This window comes from Gymnoscopelus braueri (genome assembly GCF_963280865.1).
Source record: "Gymnoscopelus braueri genome assembly, chromosome: 20".
In the NCBI taxonomy this organism is placed as follows: domain Eukaryota; kingdom Metazoa; phylum Chordata; class Actinopteri; order Myctophiformes; family Myctophidae; genus Gymnoscopelus; species Gymnoscopelus braueri.
The window spans coordinates 22,658,468-22,669,368 of NC_137622.1; the positions used below are offsets into that span (position 1 = coordinate 22,658,468).

At 40.3% G+C, this 10,901-nt stretch overlaps 2 protein-coding genes across 2 annotated transcripts; both read right to left on the minus strand.

The window, feature by feature from the left end:
* Positions 1-23: 23 nt before the first annotated feature.
* med19a (mediator complex subunit 19a) lies at positions 24-4,844 on the minus strand. Its single transcript, XM_080415794.1, has 6 exons — positions 4,488-4,844; positions 3,182-3,304; positions 1,704-1,837; positions 1,426-1,522; positions 1,216-1,310; positions 24-486 (listed from the first exon to the last, which is right to left on the minus strand). Exons 1-6 carry the CDS (start codon positions 4,705-4,707, stop codon positions 421-423), a joined length of 735 nt encoding a protein of 244 aa, XP_080271920.1. The 5' UTR covers positions 4,708-4,844; the 3' UTR covers positions 24-420.
* Positions 4,845-5,751: 907 nt separating this feature from the next.
* Positions 5,752-10,027, minus strand: pmf1 (polyamine modulated factor 1). The gene is made up of 5 exons (XM_080415895.1): positions 9,788-10,027; positions 8,939-9,041; positions 8,696-8,796; positions 6,442-6,637; positions 5,752-6,191 (listed from the first exon to the last, which is right to left on the minus strand). Exons 1-5 carry the CDS (start codon positions 9,994-9,996, stop codon positions 6,126-6,128), a joined length of 675 nt encoding a protein of 224 aa, XP_080272021.1. The 5' UTR covers positions 9,997-10,027; the 3' UTR covers positions 5,752-6,125.
* Positions 10,028-10,901: the final 874 nt, after the last annotated feature.

Here is a 10,901-nt window from a genome sequence, read left to right on the forward strand (position 1 = left end):
AATTTCAAACAAGCACGCCGAAATGATGGTAACCAAAATTTATTGGAATTTATCATAATGGTCAAAGGATATCACAACAAAATGGAAAGGGGACACACGCACCAATTCATTCACCTGTAACGTTACATATATTACTGGCTTTCTGCCGTATACACTGTTCTGTAACATTTCTTTCTGTTATGCCCAGCCCACGTCCAATGTGGTACCACTCGTTTTTCTCAGACATACCATAGAATCCTGGATTCAACCTGCCTCTCACAATGGCAATAATATAACACAACCTCACACATTCTCTCAATAATACAAAATTTCTGAAAAACGCACACACACAAAGCTTCTGGTATGTTTTCTGCGGTAGAACACACCCCATTCATCAACACATGCACTCACATATTTGTACATACACACAAACTGTAGTGTCTATCTTAGGCTGTTGCTGTTGGGCTGTGAGCCAGTCAGGCCTGGATGATCTGGACTGTGGCGGTTCTGGAACAAAGAAGAGAAAAAGACAAACACCAGGCCTTAAATCCTTTGTACAGCAAACATCGATTTTTGCGCAAAAAACTAGTGCAAAATTAGGACACATTTTCTTTAGAAAAGATACAGTCAGTCTTGTTTTTTGCTAAAGCCCCCATGCTAGAATGAGTGCTTGACCAATTATATCTGCACCTGTCATGATGATTACATTTTTATACAAGTGGCACGAAGAGGAATCGAAATATTTAATATTATTAATATTTTGCTTCTGACTTAAGAGTGCATGGTTTGTGTGTGCAACATACACACTTATTTATAGTCATACTGCATTTTCAGCAGCTACAATATCCAATGGCTTTTGAGTGTAACACACATAAAATGTGTTTTCTTCAAGGGAGCTATTGTTATACATGGTTATAAAATATACATTGTTATACATCGTTATAAAATATGCATTGTTTTACTTATGTGTATAAACATTGTACTTCTGCACACTCTACTGTTTTTATTGCGGTCTTTATTACTTGCAGTTCTTGCTTTCTCTGTACCTGGAACTGCTGCTGCTGTTGTTGTGTTGATCAATTTCCCCTCTGGGATTAATAAAGGCCACCTCATCTTATTTAACTAAATTGCTTCTAATTCACCTACAGCCCAAATAAAAGGACTGGGCTATATTCTGATATCAGAAGTAAGGCTCTCAGAGAGACTGACTTCAGCTGTACTGACAGCACATTTTACCTTCTTCTTCTTCTTGTCCTTCTTTTTCTTCTTACGATCAGGATCATCATCCCTCTTTTTCTTCTTCTTCTTGGGGTCAGAGTCTGATGGGGTCTCTGCGTTGAAAAACAAAGATTGTCAGTGGTGTGAAGAAACATTGCAAATATATACATATTATATATGTACGTACGTACATACGTCTGTATGCGTGAGCATGCATAGATGTTGTACCTTGAGGTATGGGATCTTGCGGTCGATGGTGTTTATGTTTGTGTTTGCTCTTTTTCTTTGGAGGCTGGATGTGCATCAATCTGTATTGTTCTGGGAGCTGGAACAAACAAATGTGTGCACACAAACACACACACACAAAGGTAAAATGTAGAAGATGACATAGAAGTAAGACCAAATGTACAGTAGTCATGGTCATGGATGAGCCCATAACAACAATAGTGTGTGTTTTTTTATTTGGAGTATATAACATGTACGAGTGTGTATGTTTCTATCCATACCGGTCCAGTGTGCAGTCTGAAGCCTGTGAGTAGTGCACCAGTCAGAGGGCTAAAGGAGTTCCCACACACCGGAGGTTTCTCAATCAGCGAACGCAAAGAGCTGCCGTCCTGGCCTCCGGGACAGTCAATCATACCTATCACAACACAGAAGAATGTGAACATAAATACTGATGGAGGAGGAGGGGACAGGAGAAAGGGGATATGGATAAAGAGTAGAGGGATTGTACTGCACCCAGGCACAAGGAAAGCCTGTGGTTGTCTGTCCCCTGCTATTGAGCCTGTTATATATGTCACAGGGTGAATGGAGAACCAGGTAGATTGAAGACAGAGCGCTCGTTTTTAGGCACGGGGCTTCGGTGCGAGGCGGGGCTTTTCGAGACAGGGTTTATTAGCGAGGCTCGCGAGAAGGAGGACGCGGCGCTGCGAGGCGGGGGTTTATTAGGGGAACGCTGAACATGCGTTCACACGCACACGCTTGTCCATGACGGAGGCGCGCCGACTCAGTAGAGCTTGAGGCCTCCAGGCGCGAGTGCCCGCGCTGACCGGCCGATGCTCTACTAGTCGACTCAGCGCTGTTTGAGTTGTAAACCGATAGGGACAGAATAGTTCTTTTCATGGATCACTGTGTGTGTGTGTGTGTGTGTGTGTCAGGGAGAAACTAAAACAAAAGCCAGAAAAAGTATCTTAACAGTCCTGCTTTCAATAAACCAAATAGAAAGCATGAGCGAGTGCGTGTGTGTGTGTGTGTGTATGGTCGCGGCCATATATGTTGTGCACAAGCCTGGCTCGTGGCTCCCTCTAGTGTTGCTTCTACAGAATTGCTGGGTGGGTGGTAAAAACGAGCGTGCCTTCTTCAATCTACCTGGTTCTCCATTCACCCTGTAACATATACACCAATCACAAATGACTACACAGCTCAGCTGACAATGCTGTACCAATCACAGCACATCTTACCCTGCTAAGCTCACAATGATCACATCATTGGTGCCTCGTTCAGAAACTTCACACCAAGGGTGTGTTCATAAATACGCTCTGGGAATCTGCAGTAGGGGTCATCCTCTAGGGAGCATGAAGATGCACAGCACCAATCCAGCCAGTACTTTCTGAAATATCTTGTTTGGGGCGGAAGGCTGTGGACGGACGGACCGACACAGCCATCCTTAGTAACAGTAAGTTGCTAGTAAGTTGCTAATAATTTAGTATGGGAAACAATGGAAACAGAATGATATGCAAAGCTTCCCATGAATGAGAATGAGGCTCATGTGCCAACAGGTAACAGCACAACTACATTCAGGACACTAACAATCTGAACATGGCAGTCTTGTAGTTAAAATAAGGTGTCAAAAACGGCATGCAAAGCCTGTAACACTATCCTTCTGTTCTAAATGGTTTGTGTTGTGGGAAAGGACTGGAGGGGTGAATGACATGATCTCAGGAATCAGGATGTGGTCATCTTTATACCAACTATACCAACCCACCTGGTAATTCCGGGAGGAAATTGCTGAGCTTCTCCTTCACCTTCTTGCCACAGAATTTGTTGTAGGCATGCTCCAGGTTATAATGAGTGATGAGGTTGGTGTTGCCTGTAAGTTCATTGCCCACTAGAAAACAAACAGACACACTATTATTACAGTCCTCCAGGCTCAATTCAATGCCAAACCTACTAATAAACATTTTGTCTTGGGACGGGAGGACCATTACAAATATCTATTAGTAGTTACTCTAAAATTAGATAAGGACTTTTCAAGCCAGTAAATGTGTGGTGGTAAATAGAGGAAAGTTGGGTTAAACAGTGTAACTATTATTCCTATACAATGTTAAATCACACCCTTGACATTGCATCGACATAATTATTAACAATGGTATCTTATGTTTATGATGCTTGATGGCTTGTTTTATTATTGTCCTTAATAAAAAAAACTAAAGACAGCCACAACGTTACAACTAGCCCCATCTGTGACCTCACTCTTCACTGTAGCCCCAGGACGTCACAGATGGGGCTAGCAGTTATAGCCTTGGATCAAGACTATCATAGATGTATTATATCAATTTTGACATTTGCATATAAAGGAAAAGTCAGACTCGATCAAATACATCTATGCTAGTTACAAGGTTTGTTCACACAGGATGCTTGGCTTCCTTTCTTGGTAACTTTATCTTTCGGGATTACCAGTGGTGGAAAAATTACCCAAATGTTTTACTTAAGTGAAAGTATCAATACTGCAATGCAGAAATACTCCGTTACAAGTAAAAGTCCGGTATTAAAAATGTACTTGAGTAAAAGTACAAAGGTATTGGCATCCAAATGTACTTTAAGTACCCACGGTAAGGTACTCATTATGCAGAATGTCCCATTTCACAAGTGTTCGGGGAAATAAATTAAATCTTTTGAAAATAGCAAATCTACAAGCACACAGATCGACTATTTTCAAAGTATATTAGGGATAAAGTGGTTAATGCATGTTTTGTAATAATAATCCAAATCTACAAAGTAACTAGAAACTTAAGTTTTCAAATAATTGTAGTGGAGTTAGAAGTACAATATTTGCCTCTGAGATGTAATGGAGTAGAAGTAAAAGTACTGAAAATTGGAAAATACTCCAGTAAAGTAAAGATTCCTCAAAATTGTACTTAAGTACACGTACTTAGTTATACCAGGATTACACCCACAAGTAGCAGTCATTAGCTTTAGGTGATCATCCTTTCACTGTGTTTGTCATATTATTTCAGTACGACGTGGTGTAACCAAAGACAAAAGCATGCACATAGTAAACACAACAGTACCCGGAAGCTCCCGTAACAAATAGAATGGCTCATTCATGGCTCCTGGTTTCCGTAGAGCAGGCCCCTCATCCCCGAGCTGTGGTGGCATCTGCGCCGCCATGGGGGCTTGGTTCTGCGGCAGAGGAGGAGGAGGTTTTCCCGGTCCAAATCCCAGAGACGACGAGACGGGCGGTCCCTGAGCCTCGTTCTGTCCGAAAAGAGTTGAAAACATTTCCGTCATGTCTATCACGAATAATACATCTAAATGGTGAATAAACGGGGTTCCTTAACTTTGTACGTGAACGCTTAAAGTTCAATAATAAATACGCACGATACAACCAACCACCGCTGTCTTATATTTCTTTGTGGTTGGTTTCAGTGTTGCCAGGTTTTGTGAGAAAAGTAAGCAACCAAGTCAATGAAAACAAGCCCAAAAGAAGCAGCTAGGCTACACCAGTGCCATCTAGAAGGCTCTGGGCTACACGAGCCCTTCGGCTAATTGAAAATAGCTGATCTACAAGCTCACATGCATTGTGAGCTTGTAGATCTATTTTCAAAGAAATCTTGAAGGAAATGTGAAAAATTTGGAATATCTTTGAAACATTTTAACACAAATCTTGAATGGGGTTCCTGGCACAAACACGTTAATTTGGGGGTTCTTGACATGAAAATGTTTGAGAACCACTGGTTTAAACAACATTTAGGAAACAAGCCTAAATGAGCAAGTACACTTTAGAAACAAGCCCAAAAAACCGCAACCCGCAACTAGCAATATTTACAAGCGACTTTACAGAAAAACAAGCCCAAAGTCGCTTATAATAAAAGGACATGGCAACAATTGTTGATTTTCTTCTCCTGGTTACCGTAAAGACTGGTGTAATATGGAACGCCAATTCCCATCAACCTCCTGTGATGTGTTGCTCCTGGGAAGTTGAAACTACAACCCAAGATTTGCAGTAGGTTCTGCTCTACACGTTTTGTACAAAATAACAGTTAAAAACAGCATCATATGATGCTCATTAGGTTAGAAGTCAATAAATGATTTGAAATAATTGCAATGGACATCTGTAAATGCAGACAACACTGGTGGCTGTTACACACACTCATTACATTTTCAATAAATATGCTTTGGCATTTTGTCATACATATAACAAATCTTATAGCATTATGTAAATAACCATTAGAGCTTCGTTGTGTTTTATTCTTTTGACAGATTAAAGTACAAATAAACACAAACAAAAGGTTTGGTAAAAATTGACTTAAATTGAATTAAAAAAGTAAAATTGACAATGTCTTGCTTCTTCCTTGTGACTTAAATCCTCCAATCCTCCAAACAGATTGAACACTCAACACCATAGCAATAGCAGAATAAAGTTGTTGCACATTTTTCATGGGTGCTAATCATCCCAAAAATGCATGTTACTTACAAATGAGGCTCTATTTAAAAAGGGAAATAAAATGGATTTCCAATGGTTTAAACTTTCTTAATTATGATTCAAGTTTATTGACAAGAAGCATTTTTGCATGTTAGACAATCTATCAAACACACATTTCTGAACTTTTTTTTATATGGTCATGTATATGCATTTTTGACAATAACAATCATCAAACATTACATACAGTATACGTAAATAAAGTCTTATAGTCAGGCATTGAGGATCACACATCAAAGGTATCACCATGACAAAGAGAAGAGTTCAGCAATTGGATTTCACTGACTGATGCCTAAAAATGGGAGAAAGAACACAAGGCAGTCTATTAGTAACCTTTCTAATTCACTTATGACACAATCAATCAAATTGGTCTTATTTAATTTACTTTATTTACTAGTGTGGAAACCTTTTAAAAAAAACTTTAAAATATTTTTGAAAATGAAATTGGCAAATCATTTTTTTTAATCAATCTCTCAAATACGTAACAAGAATAAAATATATTTCCTTTGAATCATGTAAAGTACTGTCCTATATATATATACCTTCCACTCATCCTCAGCTGTTGCAATATGTAGTGATGTCTGAGTGATGTGGTCCCTGCCAGCCTGTACTCTTTCTGCCAAAGCAGCATTTTCTTCTTGGATCTTCTTCAACTCTCTGCGCAGGTAGGCATGCTGCTTTTGGTAATAGGGCATCACAAAGCAGCACAGATCCTGATCAGGAACCCCACTGGGACGCCTAATAGAACAGAGCGACAGGTACATGATTAATAAGGGATTGTTTATTAATCCCTTTTGCAAGATGCTAATAAAGTATTCATTCACGGTGACAACCAGGAATAGTTTGGTGACCACTGGAGCGACGGTTGACAGCCGGAATGTAGACGGCATCCGGGAGCAGTATGGGTTAGCGCCCCAGCCTGTGTTTTCCGTGAGGAAGAAGCACAACAAATCCACGTGAGGCCTTTAAGGAGGGCCATTCAAGCAAGCTGCAAGTGGAGCCTGCAGTACCACTACGGCCCAAGAAACCATCACGCCAGAATGAAATGTTTGGAAAGGGGGAGTCTGGTGCAACGCTCGGGTCCTGGACGAAGGAGGAGCCCGGCCAGGAGGCCATCCACAGAGCCTAGTCCCTCCACATGCCAGAGCCTCTCCTCTCCCCCAGCCCCAGAAGAGTAGTTCCGGAGAAGCGGATTGAGTGGCCCTGTCTTGCCCTAAGAGGACTGACTGTGGGTAGCTACTGGGACGCAAGTCGGGGGCTTGATCAACCCCGGCTGGGTCACCTGGGCGAGGGTGTATGTTGCGAGACCCGAAACACCCGTTGACCCCAGGCTACAACACTGATGATACGTCCCAGTTGCATCCATGTGATGTTTTTCTTTATTCAATCAATCAATGACTTTACTATTTAGTACTGGGGGCAGGGCCAAATAGTAGTCATTGATTGATTGAATGAATACTTTATTAGCAGTGCCAGTTTGCAAAAAAAAAAGCACAGGAAAGTACAGTTCAATACAATCAGACATCTATCCAAACATCCAGGCAACATGACATTCCAATATGAGTAAAGCAATAATTCTGTGGCAGCGTTTTGGGCATTGTGACCTATCAAGAGTTGCTCATACAGTATAAGACTATAGTAGCAATATGAATGGTGTATGGCTTTTAGAAAATGATTAGAATATCTACATACATATACTTTCATTCCAGTCAGAGCTTAGTAGCTTATCATCCAATGTCATGCATACAGGCCGCAACCTGGGTGTGATTTTTGATTCAGACCCCTCATTCAGTCCTCAAGTCACATGAGTCGTTCAGACATGTTATTTCCAGCTACGGAACATAGACAGAATTAAATCCTTTTTTATCATCAGCAGACCTTGAAAAGGTCATTCACACCTTCATTTCATCACGTTTGTTATTCTGTAACTCCTTATACTCTGGCCTCTGTAAAAAAAAAGCTATTTCCCGCCTCCAACTGGTACAGAATTCAGCTGCCCGTCTACTAACCAACACTAAGAAACGTGATCACATTACACCCATCCTAGCTGCACTTCACTTGGTCACCTGTAACAAAAAACAAGGCATGGGTTTCCGAGGCTACTGGTCACCTGATTCAGATTTTTTTACTGATAACTTTTAAAGCCCGGCAGGGACTGGCCCCCAGCTATATCAAAGACTTGCTGCCGCCCTATGAACCTGGGCTCTGCATTAGATCCTCGGGTAAGGCTCTCCTTAAAGTCCTTAAAGCTCTCGCCTCGTCAGCTAGGGCGATCAGGCTTTCGCAGTCCGGGCGCCCACGCTTTGGAATGCCCTGCCCGTGGAGCTGAGGCTAGCAAAATCAGTGTCTTCCTTTAAATCACTTCTAAAAACCTACATATATCTTAAGGCCTTTTCTTAGTGGTTTTGCCTTTTGTCAGTTTTTGTGTTATCAGTTTTTAATTGTTCTTTCTTCTCTATTATTTTTGTTTTCATTATTTTACCCATTGATTGTATGTGTTGATTTTATGTATGCCGTTTTAACTTATTATGCTGCTCTTTTATCTGTAAAGCACTTTGTAACCTTGTTTGGAAAAGCGCTATATAAATAAATTCATCATCATTATCATTACAATTACAGTTTGTGCAGTCATGTGAAGGGTCTTTAAATGTGAATCATGGAAAACACTGTTTAAACTTTAGATGTATGGTCTGAGGTATAGTGGAAAATATTGTGGTATGATTTATATGTGAACAAAGTACTTATTGAAAAAGCACAAAATTGTGTTAGACAATAGAGATGAGGTTGTATACTTACCATGAAGACTCTTTATTGTCCTTGGCTGCCAGCTCCAGTTTATCTAGCTCATCCAGCTTACACTTTAAGTCTCCCTCGTCAATCAGGCTGTTAATTTCTCCCTTCAATATTGGTGAATAGATACAAAGGCTTTAATATAAACACAGGGCTACCTAAATTCATTGCAACTGCACATGTTCTCACACACACACACACACACACACACACACACACACACACACACACACACACACACACACACACCTGTATAGTCCTCTGCAATTCCTCAGTGAAATGCTTGTGAATCTTCTCCATCAGAGGTTTATCCTTGTTGAATGGTTGGAATGACGTGGCGAATCTGTGAAAACTGTCAGTGACAGTATCGTAAAAAAAATATGGTTCAAGGTGTACAGTGTCACATACAATACAGCTCATAGCAGCATTTATAGGCAGTGACATTTATGTACTTCAAGTTTCCTCAATTGTGTTAAACCAGTGCAATTAAATGAGATACTAAGGTAAAACAAATAAAATAGTAATAGCAATTAACAACAAGGATATAATAGTAATACATAGAGCAAGATACCCATTAGCCTTAGCCAAATTATGTACACTCACACACACACACACACACACTACAAGCTCACAATGCGTTGCGATGCGACACATTGTGAGCTTGTAGATCTGCTATGTTTTCTTTTATTTTTTGAAAACTTGTGAAATTGAACATTTTGCATAATGAGTACCTTCTACTTTTGGTAATGTAAGTACATTTTGATACCAATAAAATACGTTTGTACTTTTTAGTCTAGTACATTTTTAATTCCGGACTTTTACTTGTAACAGAGTATTTCTACATTTAAGTATTGATACTTTTACTTAAGTAAAACATTCGAGTACTTTTTCCACCACTGGCAAGATACCCATACAAATAGCCAAATGGTGTGTGACACACACACACACACACACACACACACACACACACACACACACACACACACACACACACACACACACACACACACACACACACACACACACACACACACACACACACACACACACACACACACACACACACACACACACACACACACACACACACAGTCTCACCTAGCATCGCCAATGAACCTCTGCAGACACTTCTCTATCACTTTGTTGAACAACTTCAGCCTGTCTCCCCGATGCGTCCCTTTCCCAGCAGCATCCGACACGCGAGACGGACCCTCGGCCGTGGCTTCACTGACATTCTCATTACTGGTGTCTTCTGCATTCGCTAAAGTCCGTTCTTTCGCTATTTGCCCAGTTTTTTCCATGTTCATAATAGTTCACCAAGACGTCTCTGTTTACCTTTCACACTACCCGCCAAATGCACAAGAGTACTTGCTTTTAGCGTTGCCATATTTATATATTTGTGAGAGAAATAAGCAACCAGGTCCAGGAAAACAAGCCCAAAAGAAGGCAGCAACTAGGCCACATGAGTGCTTTAAACCTATTTAAACGATTTGAAAATAGCCGATCTACAAGCTCACAACGCGTCGAGATGTGACTCGTTGTGAGTTTGTAGATCTGCTATTTTCAAAAACTCTTGTGTGGAATATTTGGAAGATTTTTTGAAACATTCTAACAATACAAACGCTCCCCTGGGCACAACACATCTTCATGAAAATATTTGAGAACCATTGGCTTAAATAATAATCTAAAACAAATGGAAGCAAGGCTAAATAAGCAAGTACAATTTAGAAACAAACCCCCCAAAACACAACCCGCGACCAATTTTTACAAGCAACTTTACATAAAAAGATGCCCAAAGTCGCTTATAATAAGCCGACATGGCAACATTACTTCTTTTCGTCTTCTGTGGTTGCCGTAGGCGCATTACCGCCACCAACTGGACTGGAGTGTGGAACAGGAGATTATGCCGAACATAAAAAATAAAACAATGAAAACAACTAGTTTACATTATATTAATTACGTGAGTTTACTTTATAAGCTTAATAACACAATAGCAACCTGGTGTGTAGTGGTGTTTAACTTGAACTAATTTAGGCGATTCATCTGGCTGAATGAATGCTTGTTATGCTATTGCTTACAGCTTTCGTGGCGCATTACTGTCACCTTCTGATTGATTGATTGATTGATTGATTGATTGATTGATTGATTGATTGAATACTTTATTAATAGTTTGCAAAAAACACAGAAAGTACAGTTTAATACAAATACAATG